Source organism: Onychostruthus taczanowskii, unplaced genomic scaffold (assembly GCF_017590055.1).
Source record: "Onychostruthus taczanowskii isolate IOZ18803 unplaced genomic scaffold, ASM1759005v1 scaffold40, whole genome shotgun sequence".
Classification (NCBI taxonomy): Eukaryota; Metazoa; Chordata; class Aves; order Passeriformes; family Passeridae; genus Onychostruthus; species Onychostruthus taczanowskii.
The window spans coordinates 4,481,170-4,504,578 of NW_024501460.1; the positions used below are offsets into that span (position 1 = coordinate 4,481,170).

Genomic DNA, 23,409 nt, shown 5'->3' on the forward strand with positions numbered 1-23,409 from the left:
ACACAAAGTCAGCTGTGAGGTCACACACGTGCCTTCCTCTTGTTTCAAGCAGCATGAAACACTTTGCAAATTCAGTACCTACTTCAAACGTCACATCTATGCAGATTTTTTGCTTCTGTACTAGCAAACTGGCTGATGGAGTGCAAGCCTGAATACAGGTAGATGTCCACAGCACAAATGGAGCATTGAACTAAGTGTCTACAAGCTTGAGAAAGATTGTAGACAATCCTGGCAAGGCCCTGCACTGAGGAGGGAAGAAGACCGTAAGCATCAGGTGCTCACTAGCATCCTGCCTAATTTAGTCAGCCACTTTTCTGGAAAAAGTTTCCAGTCAATCTCTGGAACTCAAAAGCCTTTATGATATCAGCCCACCACGTGGGCTCTGCTGCAGGTCAGCCCCAGACATATGTGGAGAAAGAGAATATTTTCCTCAGCAGGAACTCATTGGAAAACAAAGCAACCACAGCCCCACAGACAAAATTCTCCCAAAATACGAACCACGCACACTGCCCAAAGGTACTGTCTGCTCTGAAGAACCAAAGGTCCCACCCCAACCTGTCCTCCCTTTCCAACTGTGCCTCTTAAAGACTTTTCAGTGCTGCAATTCCATCAAGACACCATCTTGCACCAATGAGCATCAGAATGAGACACACAGTAGGCAGGCAAAGGTTTCTTGCACACTTCAGTGTGTCCCAAATGTTCCTCTTCTGAGTGAACAAATCCCGAAACCTTGCAGGTATCTTTAAGAAACCTCACACATTAAAACTGAAGTATAAGGAATGTACAACCTGACAGTATTTTATAGTTGAACAAGTGGGAAGGAGACAAGGAGAAGAGTCAACCCACAGCACTGGTGCAAAATCCTCAGCTGAAAATACATTGATCTGACAGTGGGGGTAGGTCATAGTTACATTTATGAATTTGAAGAAAGCACTGTGCCAGGTTCCTGTTCGACACCTATTCTATGTTAAAACATCCTTCAAGCGTCAAATAAGAAAGAGAAACAAACAGGAAAAAAACATACTGACAAAGCCCACAATAACCCAGCATGCAATGAAAACAATTAAAACAGAGAGTATGGAAATGTCCATGGGCACACATTGTTTGAGGGTAAAGCTCAGTACTTAAGATATCAGCATTTCCCTGAAGCTTCTGCACTTGTATGAAAATAGGCACTAGAATGGGACCTGTAACATTTCACTTGTGGCTCAGTGGCAGAAGAAAACAGGTCAGTTTTGCATTCAATAGGTGAATATTTATGATTTAGAAGGGTTGAAGCTATTCAGGCATTGCTCTTTGGTGTAGTTTTCTAAAAATCACCGTCAATTACAACACAAATATTTTGTCAATGGTGAAGATCTTGTCTTCAGCAGAGAGAACCTTCAAAAGACACGAAATGTCAAAATGGACCAGTTTTCCCATGTTAGAGCAGCTTGCTGGCAGGTAAAATACATAATTAATAAGGATGAATGATTAATTCACCTTTGAGCTGGTTCATGGCTTCATCTCATTTGCAAGGCACTGCTGCAATCTGCCTATGACATAAAGCAATCCCACTGCCCAGTCCAATCACTGGGCAAATGTTTCACTACTTGTGTTCCACCTTCCCTGCCCAAATGCCCACTGGATCTCTGCTTCCACCAAGGCAGCAGGTCACACACATCACCAGCATGTTATCCATATTGGGCTCAGATCATCAGATGAGACCAGACTCTTTCTCTCTCTCTCTCTCTCTCTAAACTTTGACTCAGAGGTGAAGTCTCATGATACAGTTTCTCCACTGCTGGTCAAAATATTGGGAAGAAGTAAAGCCACACACACATGGCAAGGGAGTCAGAAGCTGCCCAGAGATCTCCACACTTGCCCTCACCTCTGAACTCTGTAAGCAATCATGGGGAAAAACAGTTTGGGAGTTGAAAATAAGGCAGTGGCTGCAATTCTTGCTCACTCCATAGGCTTTTTGTGCAGCATGGAGGACTGGGGGGGCAGAGAAGACACCTTGCAGATACCTTTAGGACTAAAAGCAGTGTCTTCAACTCAAGTGCCAGCAGCAACCATGCACCTCCAGAGCAGATATCTCAGTCTGGTGGGGCACCTCATGGTCTGTTCTGCCCTCAAGCCTCCTCTTACCTGTATGAGACCGCATATGTCGCGTCAGATCTTGCAGAGACCAGAAACGCTTGTTGCACACAGTACAGACTTTCTTTCTTTTGTCTGCTTTTGCAGTACTCTTAGCCCCATCAGTCTTTGGTTTGTCATCACTGCTCTTCTCAGAGGACTTTCTCTCTGTGCCTTCCCCCTCAGAGACGCTTTCGCTCTCTTCATTCTCCTTTCCTGTTGCCTCAAAGTCCACAGGAGACTCCACTACCTTCAAGTCCAGCGGAGACTCTTCCTGCTCAAGACCAGAGTCCTGCATCGAGGGAGCTCCTGCATCATCCTGAATGCTTTTGCTTTCATCCTCACTGCTCCTTTCATCCTTTCTGTCCTCACGAATGTGGGCCTTTTTGTGACGGCTAAGAGTGCCAGCAAACTTGAAGGTTTTGCCACAAATGTCACAGGCATGTTTCCTTTCAGTCTGAGAACTGCTGCCTGCACTCTGGTCACTCTCTGCCAGCTTGAAGTCCATTAATTTGCTGGCAAAATTGAGGTCAAGACTTTTGTTACTTACAGAATCTTCCTCAGGGCCCTCTTCATATCCATCCACTTTTTCTTCAGCATCGTCTTCTGCCAGAAGGGAATCGGCCTTCTGCTCCTCCTTGGGGCCGCCGTGCTCACTCTCTGGTGGCTCTGTCATTTCCTCTGACTGCTCCTTCTCGCCACAGCTCAGGTTCAAGGCTTTGTTTCCTGCAGCTAGTGTCTCTGCATCCGCCTGGCTCTCTACAAGGAAACACAGAGAAACTTTCAGTAGGATGCTCCCTGATGATTCCCAGCTACCAGCAGTGAGCCTGCACAGGGACCCAGGAGCATTGCTTCTGATCAAGCATCCCAACATCTGTTTCTCTTGTCTGTGACCTAGGCCAGTAACTTACAGCTGAAAAGAGATTAAAATACCACAGAACCCAATTAATAAGATGATACAAACTCTTTTACAAAATGCTTTCTTTTCCGAAACAGACTCACAATCTCAGCAGCTTCCTGCAATAATTTTCAATGTAATCACCTTTAACCAGAGAACACAATATGCCGAGACACCAAAGAAGAGCTGAGGTCACTGTCACAAATAGACCACAGACACATGGATTTATTACCAATAAACTTTTGTATGAAAAACATGAACACAGATTGAAATAATATACAATCCACATATTTATCAAACTAATTTTTGTGTAGCAAGAATGTTTTTCCAAGGAAATGTAATAGCCTCATGCAACTACCTGGTACAACTAAATGTGAATACTTATTGCAGACAGTAACAAAAGTTGGCTTAAAAAATTGGGTATACACCATGAGAGTGGAAAATGTGGAAGTTTGTCCACACCTGAGTCTCTGATATGCCACTAGGAATCAAAGCATAAAGCCAAGGGACAGTAACAGGCTTTGCTGTTTCACAGTTACCTCACAAGAAGACAAAAATTACCTAAGATGTGGTCCTTAATGGTGTCCTCTGCTTCCTTACCTGTCAGCAGTATTAATGTTGCTGAAGATGTAACATGCCCAAAAAACTGAAACAGGTAAGGTGCTTAGGGAGAACAGAGGGCTGGAGCTGCACTCCTTCCAAGCTCCACAAAAATAGTGTCTTAGTAAATAGGAAATAAGCTGGTCTGGCTCTGAAGGCCAAAGCTGCTGCTGATGCATCCCCAGCGCCACTTCCCAGGAAATGTTCCAGGACACTAAGTTCGCAAGTGGCACTTTCTGAAAGCTGAAACTTGAAGTCCTCCACCCGCCCCCTGCTTATTGACAGCAAGCAGCAAAGGGAGCCCACAACCCACCCAGCATTTCAACATTCATCTGCAAGAACAAGAGGTGCTGAGTAACTACAGGGATTTAGAAACTCTAGGCAAGCAGTGCAAGCTCTCTATTTGAAACAGTACAACATGTGCTTGTCTCCAAACTGCCCAGATTTCCTATTACAGGCTTTTTTCCCTAAGCAAGGAGTAAAAACAGAAGATAAGAAGATGGTTCTCAGGCACTTATTAGTTTGAATGTAGTCTTGCAACACAATTTGCACTGGCCCCATCTCCTCTCACTAGTGATAATAAATGGCCATTAAACAAATGTCAAAGTGTAGCAGTGTTTCTGGTGATAGCGAATGATCACTTAATAGTGTGCAATTCCTGATACCCTTTTTCTTGGGGGAGTTTAAGGGGGAGAAGTGACCTATCACAAAAAGTAATCTCACCTTTTAATCAGAACAGATCTGTTTACACAGACAGTGGATTACACAAAGTTCATTGCTCATCTAATTATCTGCCCGTTAGAACACGCAAGCAAGCCCTAATCTGTGTGTAAGGCCACAGAATGTGAGGATGGGGATGTCTGAAAGCAGACGTGGGCTGCCCAGTCTCATCCCCTGCGAGGTCAGGAAATGCTCCCCTGATGGGATGTGTGTTAGGCTGAAGAAAGGCTGCCAGCACAGCACAGAGGGGGCTCATTAGGGAGCGGGGCAGGAAACCACGTGAGCTCTGTTAGGATGGAGATGAGTGAAGAGCACAAGGGAACCAAGATGGGAAAAAGCTCCTCTTAATCGTACCCGGAGAGATGTTCTGTAACTCTTTATTGACCAAACAGAAAACAGTAGATGCAGAGGGAGATTTTTTCCTGTTTTTCAACAGGAAACATCAGAAGTAAAGTGAGTGAGGAGAATATCCATGGGTGGCACTCAAGGTAAGAGCAAGCCAAAACCATTATGTCTTAAAAATCTCAATACAGAAGTCCCAACTTCAACATTCAATGTCATATATCACTCATGATTTTCCAATTTTTCCATAGCTTTTTCTTCTTCTGCTTCTAGTATTTGGAAAAATATATTATTTTTCTTACAGTATACTCATTCTCCAGTGAATTGTACTTGGACTCTATCTCCTTCTTTGCTCTCCTCTGTGCCCTCGGCCCTTCCCAGCTGTTATTCTGTTCTTGCATGCGTAGCCTGCAACTACATTTTTCAGTGCACAAGAGAAAAACACTTCAAGGGATAGGTGGTCCACAGGTAAGTGATGTACTGGCACAGGCAAACACATGAGGTCTACATCAAGAAAAACAAACTCTTAAGTTTAAACAATGTGCCTTCACGAAGGGCAGAGCCTGCTCCAAACCCTGGGAACACAAAGGTACACAGGCCTTCTCTTCTGAAGCTCCTGTGGGCCTGGCAGCCCTGAAGGAACATACAAAACTCAGGTGGTGACATAGCCAGGGATATGTTGACACATGTACGTGCTTAAGGGAGCGTTCTTCCTCCTCCCCTGCACAAACCAAACCTGCCCTTTTCCTTGTCAAAAAGGAGTTTCACAGGCCTCTTAGGAATCTTCATGCATGTACCTCACGTAAAGCAGCAGTTCCTGACCAGCTGAGCTGCTCTGTGGTTATCTCCAACCTGTACAGTTGGTTCTGCAGCTGGTGAAAAAGTGAGCTGTTTACACAAATCCTGGTTATTTGGGGGTGGGTGAGAATCAGCCCAGTTCTGCTTCCGATGAACTGCAATAGCAGCAGGGGAGCTGTGAAGGTGTGAATGGTTGTGAAGACAATTGAGCCAGGACCAGTGTGGGACTTCTCCTGCAGTGCAAGGCATGGCTTCAAGGGTAGTCTTTCACTGGCAGCTGCTCCATCCACGCCAGCAGAGGTTAGGCCTGGCCTGCACTACTGTTTTCTTCCTTCTTACATGCCCACTGCAGCAACAGAAACCCTGCTGGCCACACAGCTCCAGCAGGCCTGTATCTTACACAAGGAGGAGGATTTTGACTGAACCTTCAGATCTGGGAAAACATCCCTCCAACAAGACAGAGCTCCTCTCACATGGACAATTCCCATCTCCAGAATTTGGATAATTTATGTTGCAGAGCAGTCACTCAATTCCAGGCAGTGAAAGAAACAGGATGCACAGGAAAGGCCTGCTGTTTCTTGTGCCCCTTTCCCATTTTTCACTTACTAAGGCTTTAAAATGCTTTCCAGTCCATTTGTTATCCCACAGAATTTACACTTGGTGAGTCAAGAGGACAAGAGTGGAAAAATCCACTTCTCAAGGCTCCCACCCACTGCCACTTCTTCAGCAACCATGGGAGCAGCACACGTTGTGTGCAACCAGTGTGTCACTCCCTCAAAATGAAGAGAAGAATGTGACATGACACTATCTGAAGATCTCAATTCTGACACCAGAGTCAAAAAAGATGTGCAGGGTAAGGGAGAAAGAGGAGGAGAAGATCAGGGAAGTAAGGACATAGGGAAGTAAGGACACACCTAACACCCCGACAAAAAACCACTGGTAACTCAGCTGCTGCCTCGTCAGCTTCTGGGAAAAAAAACAACTTCTCATGAGATGTATTCATAAGCTAAACCTCAAGGACTCCATCTGAGAATCCAAAAACTTTTCTGCTTGCATGAAAGAAACCACTATATAGATGTAGCCAAAATCGTTTTTCCTTCAAACTGAGGAAAGGAAAGACTGTTTTGCTGAACTCTATTTACAAATCAAGTTGCAGTCTTTTGTCAGCCCAGTCAGAAGAATCCAGTTCATCTTTTATTGGTGGCAAGCAAGAGGAGGGAAGAGCTTTCCTACATATGCAAACCAAATTATGAAGAAGGACACCAAATGTGAAAAATTTCAGATGAAAGAGGAGATAGAGATCAAGGTAGGAAGCTTGCTGGCATGATTCTTTTTACACATGGTTTTATTTTTTCCTGGAACTATGGTGGAATAGAGAGTAGATCTTGAGATGCTACAAAGTTAGTAGAGAAAACAGGATGTAATGAAAAACATTTTGGTGCTAAAGCAAGTGTTTATTGACAAACATTCCTAACATCCCAAGAGAAGAGTTAGAAAACCCATCACATAAATAATCCTCACAAGTAGAGCAAACACACCACTAGAAATGGATGTGGTACAAGCAGTTGGCATTATCAGTCAGATGAGCTGATTTACTATCTTCCCTACATTAACTGAAATAACCCCAGCTTGTTTTATATTTTACAATAGAGGCAGCCACCACTAGGTGGTAGCAGTTCTAGTAAATTTGGGATTTTTTTGACTCACACACACAGTGCTGCTTCTACTTCCACCCATGAACTGGAGAACATCTTTTAAATCCAGAGAACCCACTTGAAAAATTTTAGGTTTTATCTTCGTCCATTTTTATGGTAAACATTCTAAATAATAAAATTCAGCCACCTTCATTACATCACTTGCACACACTCAAATGAAATATTTAATCACCCCTCACACAGTTGAGAGAGCTTTGGCTGTGTCTTCATGCCTTCTGAAATGAAAATATTCAAGCTAGGAAAGGACTATTTATAGTACATGGAACTGAATATGTCTGGGGAAAAAGAAAAACAATTCTGGGAAAAAACACTTTCTGTCTTTAACACACGGTATGATTCCCCAGTACCTTCAACAGAGTAGCTGAAGTCATGAAGAAAAGTTTTCAGGACTAGCTCTGACTGCACCTACCATGGGGGAATCTGCATTTAAGGGAGCGGAGACAAAACCCAGACTTTGAGCTTGTGATGGATTGCACCACTCAGCAGAAAGGCATTTTGACACAGAGCTGCTGACAATACAGCCAGCAGGCTATACAGCATCTCCTCAGTATCTTCACACAGCAGCTCTAGCACTCAGGCCAACCCCAGCAGCAAATGACTCTTGCTTTACCCTGAGCTCTGGCTCTAGAGCAGCTGTTAAACTTTGCCTGACACTGAAAACACGATTTCAAGCCCTTTGTCCTCTAAGAAATACCCACAAATGTAGCTCAGAGGTACAGACAGCTAGAACAGTTTGGAAAAAGTCCCCCACTATACTCAGGCTCACATGATTTCTGGAGGGATCACAGTGTGGCAGATATCTAGAGCAAAGATGAATTCTGCTAAATGCTAATCAGAAAATTCACTGTGGAGTATACTTTGTAAATATTGGTCTAGTTAACACAGAGCAGTTGTCTTCGACCCTGTCACATTAGGGGCAAGTCTCTTTACAAAAGGGATCTTTCCTTATTAAGTTCTCTTTCTCCATTATGTAAGAGATAATCCCTTACCCCATTCCTATCCCACATCTCTGTCAACTGTATGTTGTTGCAAGAAGGGAGCATTAAGACAGCCCTAAGGAGACAAAGGCAGGGCTGCTTTAACATGACGAAAGTGGGCTATTAATTAAGCTGCTCCACATTTTCCTTGTATGCCTCTCTGCTGGGACAGCTCTCTGCTGGTCTGACTGCTGTGAGCTGGGGGAAATGTCCTCAGTTTGCTTCAGGCACTTTAGACCATTCCCTTCCTCCCCATGTAGCAAGGATATGAGCAAGCCCCATCACTTACACAGCCTCCTCATCTCTGAATCCTGTTCTAAACCACCATCCTGTTTTTGTTTTGGTTTAAAACAAGACCAAAAGAAACCCTCTATAAACTTGTTCCCACTGACACTCTATTGAATTGCACTTCCTGTCTTACACCTCACCCTAAAAGCTTTACTTCATTTATGGCTGACCAAACACCATCCAAGCATCTCCCTTCACTCCCTTTCCTTCTGGCATACAGTGAAATCCAGATGACCACTCACTTCCAAGGACGGCCCTCACAAGGACTCTGCACTCCGCACGTGAGCCCTGAGCATGCTGCTTACCCTCCCTTTATAGCCAGCACCAAAAGAAACCACCTCATTTTACACTTAGCCACAGTTTCAAACTCTTAGTTTACTTCCACGGACTTGGAAATTCCTTTTTTTTGGACAATGGAGGGAGACCACAAGGCCAAAGCTGTTGAATGATTCTGAACTGAGATTAACCACCGCTTGGTGAAGCCAGTAATAAACGCTAAGCTGTGCTGTAAGGTGCATGTGGTAACTATAACTGTGCGCACTATCGGATCTGGGCTCCCTCCTTGATGCCTAAAGCTGCTATTGGACAACACAAAGCACTGACAACAAAGCCAATTTCAACAACATCTATCCCCAGTGCCTCCCAGAAGATGATGCTAGCTCCACACCTCAGCTGCATCAATGTACTCCTTCAGGGCTGTACTGCCAGCCAGATCCGGGAACTGATCTCATGACTACCAGTCCCTCCCCTTGCCCTTTCAATTTTTTTGGGCAGCTGGGTCAGCTACAGCTGCAGGGATGAACAGTTGGGAACAGGTCGAGCCAGTACTGCCAATAAGCACTTTGTGTTATCCAACCATGGCCCAAGGCTCTGTCTGCCGGGGGCAGGTCAAACCACTCTGACCAGCCCGGCGCCGGCTGCTGAGAACATCTACCTTGCACCCGAGTCCTACCCACCCTACGTGCTGCACCAGTCCTCGTCTGAGCAGCTTTAGAAATGCTTGCCTCCTCACACCACCGAACAGCTGAGCTGCTCTAGGAGCCCTCTGACTATAGAGAAAGTCTTCAATCGACTCAGGTAGGACATTTAAGTTTTATTCTGCCAGGAAAATTGTCAGAGGTGAGCACTTTCAGAGCCCTTCCTGCAGACTCTTGTTCTCAGAGGGGATCATGTCATAACACGAGTCTTCCTCTCTCACGCTGTAGCCATCTGCTGTCTGCATAGGCAGGATGGGCCCACGTGACACCGCAGACACCGGGCTACAGCCTTCTGAAGTTACAGGCTGTGAACATGGTAACGAGGCAACTTAGTCTCTTCATGATAGGCAAGATCAAACCGTGTCATAACAGGTCCCCAGCACGGCAGATTGCAAAGCCAGACTAGTACTGAGACCTGTATTACCACATCTGAATCACTGCAAGGCAACCTGCTGTATTAAAAGAAGCAGAAAGGATGAGAGAGGCTGGCAAGACAGCAGACTTTCCCAAACAAACTGGTGTACGGAGATGTAAGAGAAAAATCCTGTGCAATCTGATCAGCAGCTACCCTGAGGTTGAGAGTAATAACTCATTTGTAATTTTAACTACCCTGACGCACAGAGCCAACTTCTTGCTGCTTTTGTTACTCCCAACAACTCTTCCATGAAACCAACCCAAAGTGACACAAAGTGACACTGTCTGTACTGGAGGTGTGAATAACTCACAGCAACAGCTGCCTTGGGCAAGCAGTTTTCAGGCAAGGGACATGTACCACCATCTGCTGAGCTTCCTTCCTGCACCCATCCCATTTGGTCAGCACGGTAAACCTGGAGTGACAGTGCCCACCCTTGGTTTTGTGTCAGCTCCTCCTTTCTGGCTAAATGCCACTCACCTGCCTGCAACAGAGCCTTGCATGGTCTGATAGCCAACCTCTTTCACTACTGACAAGACAAAGGGGGCAGTATGATGGCAGGTGAGCTTCAATGCAGATTAACACAAGGTTAAACAATCTAAACTGTGCCTATGTGATGCTGAGTATAGTACTGGCAGGTACATCCAGGCAGGAGGACTCAAAGCCATTGCTGATGTCTCTCCAGGATCATTCCTGCAGCAGCAGCCAAATTCAAACCAGACTGCATCAGCAGGTTGAGAAAACAACTGGAAGAACTGCAGACAGCAGCTCCACAAACAGGTTGTAAAGGGAGAGGGCAAGGATGTGCCCTCAAACACACAACCATAAGGAAGCAGTTGTGGATGCTGATAGAGCTTTAAGAGCAACAGGCCAGAGGAAGTGGCTGTGTCCACATGCTCACACTGAAGAGCACATACTCCTGCTACCAGTGGACACAGGAATACCACAGCTCCAATGTGGAAGGGCACTCCTCACATTCTCATGCTTTGCTTGTCTGCAGTGTTCGGCCCAACCAAGTACAACTTGGCCTTGGTGTTCTGAACAGCTGGGAAAAAACTGTGTGCCACTGTGAGATCCAACATCCTCTTCCTTAGGCTGGGGGATAAGTACATTTGTCCTTAAGTACAGGTAGCAGCTGGCAACTCCAGGTTTATGGAAATTCTGCTAGATCTTAGACCCCCACATTTCTTACAGGGGAAGGGCTTCTGGCCTGTTGCAAGACAAAATGTATGAATATCCCCCTGGTGTGTAATAACAAACTTCCTTGGTTTTTTTCCTTTGCCTCTGTTACTGCTTGGTGACCAACCACAATATCCTGACTGCAAGCTCCTCAACAGCAGGCTCTGTCTGGAAATGCCTATCACCTATGCGAATTAGACACAATTTCCATCAAAGCCACAGTGCATCTCTCCACTGACTTCAGTGGAATCAAGACCCATATGTTGAATAAGCAGTAAATTATTTTCCCTTAGGAGAAAGTTTTTCATGTCTGTAATTCATTTAAATGACTAGAACAGGGAAGGGACTAAGCACTGGAAAAGTTGAAAGAAAAGCCAGGATCATGCAGTGCAATGAGGAAGACAATCTCGCAAGATATCTTTGTGGTGAAGAAAGAAATTGAGAGGATAGTTACTTGCAAAAAGAGATCAGCTCCTGTCACGCCTTCCCACCTAACACCCAAAACCTCTGAAAACACAAGCACACCACCCACCCCCTGCCACAGCCAGCAGCCTCTTTGACACAACATTGTGGGTATCTCTCTCACTTTCATCTTCTGAAAGTTGGTTCTGTTTTAGTTAACATCTCAACCTGTACCAGGGATTCCCTGCATCTCACAGACATCTCAGGAGCTGTTTCTTTCTCTTCATTTTCTTCCAGTGTCAACACAACTTTTTCGATGTATCACAGTACTGCTTTTTTGTAGGCTTTCAAGTCACTCTTTCCTTTCAGATGCCTGCTAATTCGCCCATAAATTTATGGCTACAAATATCACTGGTTTTTGCACTTCTATCTGGCTTCATTCACAATGCAAATACAAAACTTCAAAGTCAAGCAGAAATCCTTTTGCTTCATGGTAGCCCAATTCCTTTCCACATTTCTTTTCAAGCATGCAATGACAGGATTAGCTGAGGATTAATTACTTGAAACTCAACCTGCATCTCAGGTCACAATTTTCTCATATTTTCAGCCTTTAAAATGTTTGTATCAATCAAATATTTGTCATACAGACCAATATTTGCAACAGATAAAATATACTTCTTTCCACACAGATGTCCTAGCTGGAGGTCTCAAAACCCAAACAAAAATTCCACTTACTGCGCAAACTCCAATCCTCCCACCCGAAGCTGCAATGCTTTCCAAAAATGTCACCTTTAAAGGCACAAAACCAGAACATTCAAAAAAAGCAGTTTTCTCTGCCTTCTGTATTTGCCCCTTAAAGGCAACTGCTCTTCTGATAAAATAAACTTAATCACTGGAAGGTAACCCAAAAAGTCAATGTGATTTGATTTTTTTATTAAATTTTTTCCGTATGAATAATCATGACCTGTATTAAAGCGCATCTGTGCCTAAATATTGACTTGGGACTGACTGCAAATTTTGGTTAGCAGCACAGCATGACTGGCCTAGTCTGGACATTTCATAGTAGCCCTTCATTTGAAGAGTGTCTTTTTCAGTATAAAGGGTCACCTGAATAATCAAAGCATGTAAGATCAGTCTTCAGGGTATCTCCTGCCACTGTTGTCTTAGCAGAAACACATTATTCACCATGGTAAATACAAATGTTGCGAAGTAAAGATGTTTACAATTTTACTTTGACTTAAATCATAAAAGCAAAGAATAAAAATGCCTCAAAGTCCTTTTTTTTGGTGACTTGTGACCTCCAATCAATGGGAATCATTAAAGTTCATGGGCTAGATGTAAGAGTTTTCTATTTATTTATTCCTTTATTTTGTTTACAGATGTTTCCTTGTATGGTTTGTTCCTATTGTGGCAGCAAAATAAAACAAAACCAAAAAACCCTCTCTGCTATTAAATCTCACTTTTTACAAAATTTAATCTTGGGCCAAGTAAGATCTGCCAGTAACCCTCTGAAAATATTCTCAAGTGATTCTCTGCAAACAGATTAGGTTATCTATAACAAACGGGTGGTTGTTAAAAACCATTACTGTAATTTTATACTGAACTTAGTCTGATCCGCATCCTGTACAAAGGAGCAAAACCAACTGCATCACCTGCAGGGCACATCTTAGTCATGATTCTGAGAATTTAAGAAGTCAAGAGCAGCAGGGAAGAGAAAAAAAAAAAGCAGCAAACTGTGTTGAACATAGAAAAGTAAATTATACATTAAAGACATCAAAAGAAAGAAAGTATTAAAAGCAAGTGCTCAAGCATGTTCAAACAAAACACAGCTACTGTATTAGGCACTGTATAAAACCAAGCTATGCCAAATTCCCAGTGTCCCACTTGTGAGCTCACCAATACAACAAAAAAACACTGAGGAAGGTGTATGCTTCTTCATGGAAATGTTTTTGAATGTAAAAAAATCCCCAAACACACAGTGGTGTTGAAGCAAGGATAAGCAGGGCAAAAGCTTCCACAAGAGACACTTCTGGTTGCATGAGGGATGTGGGTCACTGGTACCATGTGCATTTTTGCACTTTTACAAAAGGGAAATAAGACCTTGACACCACATAGAAGGTGGCCTCTGTGTTGAAATTTTATTGAACATGAATGACAGACTTGCAAAAACCTTCTTATGTCTGTATGGATAGAGCAATTCAAAACGCATAATATACAGATAGCACTTAAATGCTCAGAATTATATACCTTTTCCTCATCCTAACTTAGACTACTTACATGAATTACCTCAATAACAACCTTCCTACAAACACAGAAGAGCTAGGTGCTGCTTTTTAGCTCAAACAACTGCTTTGGGTTTTTGGGGGTTTTTTTTGATAGTAGTGTTAAACAGTCAGATTGCCTGCTGTGATTGCCTATGGATCACATATCCACTAGATGCAGTTTGGATGCAGATCATCAGGAATCTCATCTATCCCAGTCATGTCAGCCTGTTCGTTCTTTCCCTACCCAGGTCAGGGAGCAGCCATCAAATACAGACAATAACAGTTCCCTTTTTCTCTTTACAAAGATTAGCAAATAATTTTTATCCTTAACTCAGTTTGAAAAACAGAGCTATCTGACAAGTTACAAGCTATCTGCCTGTGCAATAGGTGGGGATAGTAACACTGTGCTGTACTACAACACTGTAGATTTCTCCACAAGAAAACCAGTTTGCCCATCCAGGAGATAAAGCCAACAAACTGCTGCATCTACCACAGAGCTGCCAAACTCCCTGCATGCCACCAGCACCTGACACCCACCACAAAAACACAGGGCTTGCTCCACCTGAACGCATCCTCAGGCTTGCTTTGGCACCACCTCCCTGGCCTAAATTTCCTCCACCTTCCCAGCTTAGCTTTCCCCCTCCCCTCCAGTAGGCCTCATGGACACTGCTGTGACAGGGGAGCTGCTGGAAACTACCAGTTTAGAAAGAAAAGATTCATGCCATCTGAAGGCAGATGCCCCAAGGCCAGCCAAAGCTTGCTGTGGGGTGGTCCTCCAGCAGCAAGTCTCTCTCAACACCCAGATGATGATCAGAAAAGAGTTCAGTATTATCAGTGCCAGAACACACCAACTGGAATGTGATTATGCCACTGCTGTAGTATTACCAAAAATCCTGTATCTGTGGCGAGGATTTAGTCCTTTTATGGCCACAGTTGCTTGCTCTCCTTGTGGGGATTCCAGCACAGGCTTTCTAAAAGGACAGTGCCTCCTTCCAAGCCTGGTGGTCGTAAAGGAGACAAGTTTTACCAGTGTAATTCATGGCTGAGTGAATTTTCCTGTCTTCATTAAGGGTTTACACCAGTGCTGCTACCTTGGAAGTCTGCCATCAATAAGCAGGTCAAACCTCTTAGTCTGGGAAAAGCCTCTCCATTGTCTTCTGTCTCATGAACAGTTCTTCAGTAACTATGTATTTTTTCTGGAGACCAGGGTGTTGGAAAACAATTGAGATATGAGTAAAGCGTTCTCCTTCACCACAAAGTAAACTGTATGCTTAATAAGATGAAATAATTTGGTCTCTGTGGACCTGAAAACAATAGCTTCACTGTTGCACTGATACCTTTCAAGTTATGTCCTCATGTCACCCAAATCAAACTGTAATAGGGACTGCTCCACAGCTCAGATTCCCTTTAAACCCCCTAGCTAACCTCTTTTACCTCTTCAGGTTTCCCTCTTTAGCACAGATATGAATCAGTAACTTCAGGAAACCTCATTTTCTTAACCCCCCACACCCCCAAAAAACCAAAACAAACAAAAAAAAGGAAAACAAACAAACAAAAAAAACACAAATAAACAAAAAACAAAACAAACAAACAAACAAACAAACAAACAAACAAACAAACAAACAAACAAACAAACAAACAAACAAACAAACAAACAAACAAACAAACAAACAAACAAACAAACAAACAAACAAACAAACAAACAAACAAACAAACAAACAAACAAACAAACAAACAAACAAACAAACAAACAAACAAACAAACAAACAAACAAACAAACAAACAAACAAACAAACAAACAAACAAACAAACAAACAAACAAACAAACAAACAAACAAACAAACAAACAAACAAACAAACAAAAAAAAAAAACCACAAAACCACCCAAAAAAAGCTAACTTTTCTAAGGGCATACTCAAATCCCCTATGTTTCTTACAAAAATCCCTGATTTTTAGTCTTTATGCCAGGAGCTGAGATGCATAAGGAAGTAAATAATATCAACAACTGTGACTGACTTTGAAGGGCACAACAGCAATCAGAGCTTTGCCCTCTCCCTCCAGAGCAGGATGAGAATCTTCTAATTACTTTATTACAGTGTGGGTGGAAGAATGAGGGAACATCAAATCAGCACAGCATTCAATACAGTATTTCCTTTATAGTGAAAAACAAAAAATAACCCCAGACCTAGAATAAATCTCCCTACCCAATTCCTCCTTTTGTTTACACCAGGTCTGAGGTTACTTACACAGCAGCACAGTGCTAGAGATTCCATACACATCTCCACACCTTAGGGCATGTGCCCACCTTAACTTGTCTATCACTGAAGAAAAACTTTTCCTAGAGGCAAGCTATTACATAATGCTGAGGATGAGCCATTTCTCACATCCTCCTTTGATCTGTTAAATAAAAGCCACCGCAAGAAAAAAAAAATGCTAAGCACTATATTATTTTATTTTCCTGCCCATTTCTACACTTACTGTCTCTCATTTTTAGAGATCTTTTTTATCATTACTGATGCCAACAAACAGCCATCAGAAGCAGACAAATAAACCACGTAAGGCACAATTAAATATTTAACACACATGTTCCCCTTCAAGACAAGACAATAATAATGAAACAACTGAAACCTGAGCCTCTTTCCAGCTACACTAAATTATTCCACTGAAGTCAAATGAGTACTAACGGTTTTATTTACCCTCTGATACTCAAAGAAACAGAGATTATTCCATTTCTGGAATCCACCACTGTGCAACAGCAACAGCTAGGGATTAGCAAAATAATAAAGGAGAATACAATTCAGACACCAGAGAAAGGAAGATTGCTCCATGGAGAGCCCTTCTATGGGGAACAACCTCAGGGGCTAGAACCTACTGTGACCACAGAGCACCCTTACCTGCGTGACTGAGCATGTGCCGCTGCAGGGCACTCGCCCATGGAAAGACTTGAGGACAGTAAGGACAGGGGATATTTTGCAGGCAGTCTGAGTAAGCATTCCTCTTCCCTCTCAGCAGCTTATCCTTGGCAGTTTCCTTCTCATCCTCACTTGTTCCATTTCTGCCACTTTCTTCCTTGAAACTGTCAGTGGACTGCAGAAATGGGCTAAATTTGTTAGTGTCTGTGGTAGCCAACATCTTCTCTATGCTGGCAAATTCCCCACTTGACTCCAGATCCACACTACTGCTAAGTTTGGGCTTATTTTTCGTTCCTTTCTTTCTACCTCTTTTCTTAGTCAACCCTGCGTCAGCAACAGGAGTCTGCTCTGGATCACAAGCCTGAGACAGGTCACTGGGCAGGCTGGCGTCTCTCTGAACGGTGGTCAAGATTGTCACTTTAGCTTTGGCATTCCCTGATTTGTCACACCCAGCGGAGCCACTCACTGCCTGGGGACTGGCGTCCGCAGCCTCTGTTTTCAGCAAAGTGGGAGCAGAAGACACAGATGAAATGATCTGTGCAATGGAAGCCAATGGCGGCAGCTCTTTAGTTACTGAAGGCTTTGGCAAGAGAGGTGGTGGTGGTGGTTTAGGCCTCAGGGGTCTCAGCAAGGCAGCATTGCCAGGGAGAGCTGGGGAAATGATCGGGACAGTCAAATGCAACGAACCTTTCAGTGGCTGGGGATGTCTGACACCCCGGTTTGTTTCTGAGTTCCCGTTGGCACCAAAAACCAAAGGACACTGCAGACAGTTATAGGCTTTATCACTGTTCCCAGAAGCAGCCAGCTCTTGATTCCTGGCTTCACAGGGGACATCATCTTTATCCTTCTTCAGGATTTTGGGGATGGACAGGTCAATAGGCTCCATGGAACAGTCATAAAGGGACAGAGATGAACTGAACAGGTTCTCCTGCTTCACCTGCACAGCACTCAGGCTTTTGCTCTTCTGAGAGAAATCCAATGGCTCATCAAAATCCATGGGGAAGTTGCCCACAGGTTCACGTTTGATGGAAACGTGAGATGATGTTCCCAGCAAGAAGCCGTTTTGTGGCTCCAGGAAAGGTGTCATGGGCTTGTGGTCCATATAAGTGCTGTCCTCCAATAAAGAAGGGTCTGTCTGGCTTTCCTGGGCACTGCAGTCCACCATTAAGATGTAATTCTCAATCTCCTTTTCCTGCACGTGCAAGTGCTGCTTGAGGATGTGGTGAATGCAATTCCTCTTGGCCGAAAAGGCCGTGCCACACTCCTTGCACTCGAACGGCTTCTTCTTCTGGCAGCCGCTGTGCGTCCTCATGTGAATGCGGAGGGCCCGGTAGTGCTTCAGGTCCTCTCCACACAGCTTGCACACGGTGTCCGGGGAGCAGAAGGCATCCACCATCTCTGCGGCATTGCTGGTGACATACTCAATGTTCTTCTCGATATCCTTCCTGGTTGTTTTGAGGTGCTTCTTTCGCAGGTGCCTCTCACAATTGGCTTTCACTGTGAATGGGTAGTGGCAGATTTTACAGATGTAAGGCCGCTCCCCGCTGTGCGTCCGCAGGTGCCGGATCAGCGCTGCCTTGTCAGCCGCGATGTAGTCACAGATGTTGCACTGATACGGGGAAATACCTAAGTGAGAACGGATGTGAGCTCTCAGGACACCAGAGAAGGCAAACACCTGGTCACAGAAACGGCAGGGGTACAAAACTTTCCTCATGGTCGGGGTCTTCTTGTTCGCTGCCCCTGCGATGATGGCTTTGAGGTCTCCTTCAGTGACTTCTTGCTTGATCTTGGCTTCCATACTTAGAGGCAGGAGAGCTTCAATGATGCTGTCCTGCTCCAGCTGTGTCTTCATCTCATGCTGAGTTAAAGGCTCTACTTTGGGTTGGAGGAGCAACTGTGAGGAAGGACTTGATTTGGCTCCTGGCTGGGGGAGATGAGAGTTGGAGGCAGACTCCACAGAGTTCTTGATCAGCCTCAGCGGAGGAGGTGGGAGACTTGGGCTGATGCAGCCAGGGGAGGCTTGCTGGGCACTGATAAGAGGAGGAGGTGTAGAGGTTGCGACAACTGTTCGGGGTGTTACCAAAGGCTTTGGCTTCAGTGGTGGCATATGCTTAAAAATAGACTGCACAGGAACAGAAGGTGCCTTAGAAAGTGGAGGAAGACTGATTTGAGGAGGAGCAGAAGAAGCCATCTTCAAGATCTGCTGAATGTCTGCCAGCTCAATGGCAGATTCATTGGAGATGGGTTTCACCACAATACTGCTGTCAGGCTGGATAATAAAACCCTTCTGGAAAGGTTGCAGTGAGAGAAGCTTTATGTTTTCTTTTGTAGGGGGAAGGACTGAAAATGACCCTCCCATGGAGGCAGCTTCCAGAGGAGAGAGGCTGAGCAGACTGGTGCTGCCAGGTTCCTGAGGTAGGTTACTCTTCAGAGCTCTGAGCCGCATTTCTTGGACCTCATCTTGTGTATTGTCCTCCTGCTTGACAGGCTTGATGTCTTTGGTGTACTGTAGGCCCAAGGATGCCATGAAGGCTTTCTGGTCTGGATTCTCACTGGGTGGGGTTGTGGACTGTGGCTTGTGCTTGTCTTTTCCCTGATCCACCACGTGAGTTTCTGTGTGCAGTTTGAGTGCTGAAAGCATGGGGAATGCCTTGTTACACATCTCGCAAATAAATCGATGGAAGTCACTGATGCACCTTCGCAAATTTGTTTCACACCAGACCTGCAAGACATGCAAAAATATTTAGAGTAGGAATCTCAAACTGGAAAGGCATCACACGCTGCTGAAAAACATAAACAGTTCACTCTCTCTTCCACTGACTAAGTTAAGAGGTTTAGAGCAGCCCTCACCTACCTGGCATGGAGATATTCCTGCTTTACAGCCTTTAGGTGTGTATCTGAATTAGGGGCTGATTCTCCACAGGTTCCCTTCTATAAAGGTAAACTCCTTCACAAGTTCCCTTCTATAAAGGTAAACTCCTTCAGAAAGCTATTCAGGCTCTCAAATTCTTTTCCATCCTAAATTTCCCCACCAGAAACTTCTCTTGTGTCATTGACAGGACAGGAGCCTCAGCATACTATACAGCAAGAAGCCAGGCAGTAGACTATCTCGTTTAGCTCTACTACAAAGAAACCAGGAGGAAGAAAAAAAGAAAAGAAAAGAAAAAAAAAAAAGGCATCGAAGAAGCTAAGCCAATGTAAGCCAACCAAAATAAAATCCCCCAAAAGCAGATCAATTAAACTCAGAGCTTAAAGCAGAGTGGTTTTTGGTTAGGGAAGTCTGATTACATCTATTCTCCCAAGAAAAATACTAGTACAGGGCTGGCAAGATCTTTACAGACTCTAAATACTTTATAAATCTTTTCTCACAGGGCAAGCAAAATTATTACAAAAGGAAAATACCAACATTCAAATCCCTTAATAACTTTAAATGTCTGTCATTAATTACAAAAGAAATAAACTTTGTTTTAAAAGTTCTTTCTTTTGATTTTTTAAGTTTTATACTAAAACTGTAACAGACTGACAGAAAGACCTATGTGCTCCCCTGGTCCAGCAGCAAATTTCAAGTCTACCACTTTGCAGTCAACAGAGTTGAAAATAAATGTTTTAACCCCAGAAGATTAAGAAAAATCCAGAAACTAAGCACGATCCTGGTGGATTGTGCTGTTGATTTTTTAATAGATAATGCAGCTTCATCCAGACCTACACTAAGATAGGCAAGGTTTGACAAAGGGAGGAATCATACCACTCAACAGAAAGGTTTATGGCTCTCAGAAAAACATTTACAGACCACCTCCCTGACTTTCCCCATCCACTGTCCCTCAAACCTTACATGAGGAACATTATGGAGTGTTTTGTGAGGGAATCACAGAAGATGTGACTGTTTAGTTAGTAAGGTGACTGCTCAAAGTTTTTTGTATTAAAAACTTTCATACCCCAACTACATCCTTGTTAAAACTAAAACTAAAATAAATACTGTCTTCCTTACTGTGTGTACTCCCTGTTGATTTCAGATGTAGGATTTTTTGACTATGCTCAAAGGAGCAAGGATCTAACATGACCAAAGTTTTCCTTCAGAATTTTTTATACATCTTTACACTGGTAGTTATCCACTGTAATGGTGAAAAAGCCATTACAGTGGATAACTGTAATGTTATTGGCACATTACCCAGTGCCAGTATTCTTTAGATGAAAAAAGAAAAGGGAGAGGCATGAAGTGTTTAAAGTCTACACAAACTGTGGTGGTGTACCTTCCAGAAAATATTCTACATGCAGGATGAATCCTTCAATGACCTTATCAGATAAGCACTGTAGCAGCTGGCACCTTAAGCTACCACTAAGAGAGAGTACCTGAGAAATGCGGGGGAACTTTCTACAGGAGAAGTCCGTGAATCCCAAGTCATGGAAGCCTGCTGGAATTGAAGGGTTGTTCTGAATGAAAGGCTTTCCCATGGGATCTCTGGGAAGCTGCTTGTGGATAACTGCATTATGGCGCAGTAAGCCCCGATGAGTACGGAAGGTGATACAACAGATGTCACACCTGGAAAGGAGAGGAATAAAACAGAGATTATTTACTGACTGCTGCAAGCTTAAGATCTAGCATTCTTCTTGCACTGGGACATCCTCTTTCCTCTCACCCCCTGATACCAAGAACCTGCTAAGTACAAAATAAACCCACAGTGTGTCAAAATCTATCACCACAAAAGGCCATTTTGGTCACAGTGACCTTCTGCCAGTTTCTGGCTAGTAAGGCCACTGGAAGTTTAAAGAATATGAGAACTGAAATCTCACATGGGCAGACAGTAGAATGGCAGCTGAGGTAACAGCTTTCTGAAAACCTTTTCATTGTCCAGCAAAAAAAATTTCAATGGCCTAATACAATTTCATTTTTACTGAAAAGTCCTGTTAAATAAACAACATTTTAAAAAAATCAGCGACAAGGAAAGGTTAAATCTGACCTAAGTAGAAATCAAATGTAAAAGCAGCACCTTTCATATCCACTACTTATAACTTACTACTGCATGCCACTCAAATACCTGTGTGTGAATCTTCATCACACTGCCTTCTAAACTTTCACTGGTATTTTTCAAAGCTGTTATGAGAAATAGACTGTTTGAAAAGGAAAACTACTGCTCCTTGAATGGGAGAAAGGTTCAGAGGAGCAAGACCTGAAACAGGTTCAACACTTCTGACACTTTTAGACCCCCTTCACAGCCAGTTTGCCCTGAAGAAAAATGCAGAAGCACTGTCTTTTCCTACCCACACTCTACTGCTATGATTTCTTGTTTTTCTTAAGTTTCCAAATCCCAAATTCAGCTAAACAAGGGTTTCTCACATAAAACACTGCATTAAAATACAATCAAAGCTATGCTGCAAGCAGAAAGGCCTGTGCAGCAACATTTGGTCAACACATCAACAAAGCCTATTGCCTTTTAAATATTTGGTATGTGAGCTCTGCAGCATGACAGGTCATGTCCACTCTGCATTCAGTAAGTGACACACAGTTTCACTCAACCTCAAGTTCCTTGTAGTTATAGGTCCAGCTCCCAGCCAAAGCTCGGGTCTCCCAGAAGCAAAATACCAGTGGATTTGAGGCAGTCAGATTTTGTAACTGAGAATATTACACACACTAGGAATTTTTCACATCTGCCCATGGCCTTGGTTCTCCCCATGCTGTCTTTGCTCTCTACATCAAGGAAAAGGACATGTGCCTACTCATTAAAAAAAACATCCTGCAATTAGAAATGACTTCTGACAAAATCTTGAAACCACCCCCTCCCTGTCCTATCCCTAACAAACTCCCATTGTTGTTCATTTTATCATTACATAAACTCCCACAGCCATTTTTTTATTCTCTGAAAACGAGGAGATAACCAAGTCACCCACAAAGCAACTGGACTCATAGTCCTGAGTGGTGAAAGAAGCAAGTGTGAAGTGTATATAACACGGCCATTGTTATCACAGTACCCAGAAAGCTTGGACATAAATATGCACTGAAGGTTTAATCTGTTTTAACCCTCCTGTCAATTCACTTGCATCCTACCTGTATAATTACTGCTGACATAGTTCCTGCATTCCATTAAATACCAAACCAATGCCATTTACAAAGCTAATGTTTACTTAAAGAGGTATGCCAAGTGTGACAACAATCTCAGGGGGGTGGGGTGGGATGGCCAACACATAGTACTTCTTCAGCACCAGGATCTACTGCTCTCCTCCAGCTCACTTGGCACCACCTATTCTGTGATGCAAAGCTTTCATCTTCAGTGAAGACAAACACACAACCACCAAAACCAATGGGGGCCAGAGAGCATTAAAAAATTATGAGTAGTCATCTGAAGAACTTGCAGGCTACTGAAATTAATTGCTCTTAGAGGTGATGAAAATACCTTGCATGAAAACAAGCAGTGCTTCTGACATGTTCCTCCTGGTATGTCAATATACAAACAAGGAGGGTTTGGAAACAACTCTCCTGCACCACTGGAAGCATGGCAGACTGTTCTGCAGAGGGACACAGACCCTGATTTCAGGGCATTCTGAAGCATCTCTGGGGTCCCAGTGTGCCTGGCCTGTCCTGGGCCCAGGAACCCAGTGCAGGAGTTGTATACCCTTGTGTGTGACAGGGCAGGCACAGCTACAGGCAGGCACAGTGATGGCACCACAGAGCTCCTGGGAGCACTGACTCCTGCCACTGTACCCCCAGGATCTGGGCTGAGCAGGAGCCAGTGCTCCTTGTCAAGCAGCCACACATCCCACACAGCATCCACATCCCACAAGGTGTGCCTTGTTCATCTTGCACTCCGCCTC

At 43.8% G+C, this 23,409-nt stretch overlaps 1 protein-coding gene across 11 annotated transcripts in view; it reads right to left on the reverse strand.

The window, feature by feature from the left end:
- Positions 1–23,409, reverse strand: part of RREB1 (ras responsive element binding protein 1) — a 123,009-nt gene that overhangs the window by 3,743 nt on the left and 95,857 nt on the right. For 9 of the 11 annotated variants that reach the window (XM_041413169.1, XM_041413168.1, XM_041413170.1 and 6 more), the window contains 3 exons: positions 20,953–21,142; positions 16,585–19,324; positions 2,131–2,877 (listed from right to left, as the gene is read on the reverse strand). In XM_041413169.1, coding sequence (XP_041269103.1) covers positions 2,131–2,877; positions 16,585–19,324; positions 20,953–21,142 — 3,677 coding nt within the window. The remainder of the gene's footprint in view (positions 1–2,130; positions 2,878–16,584; positions 19,325–20,952; positions 21,143–23,409) is intronic. The other 2 variants (XM_041413177.1, XM_041413178.1) reach the window with 2 other exon arrangements.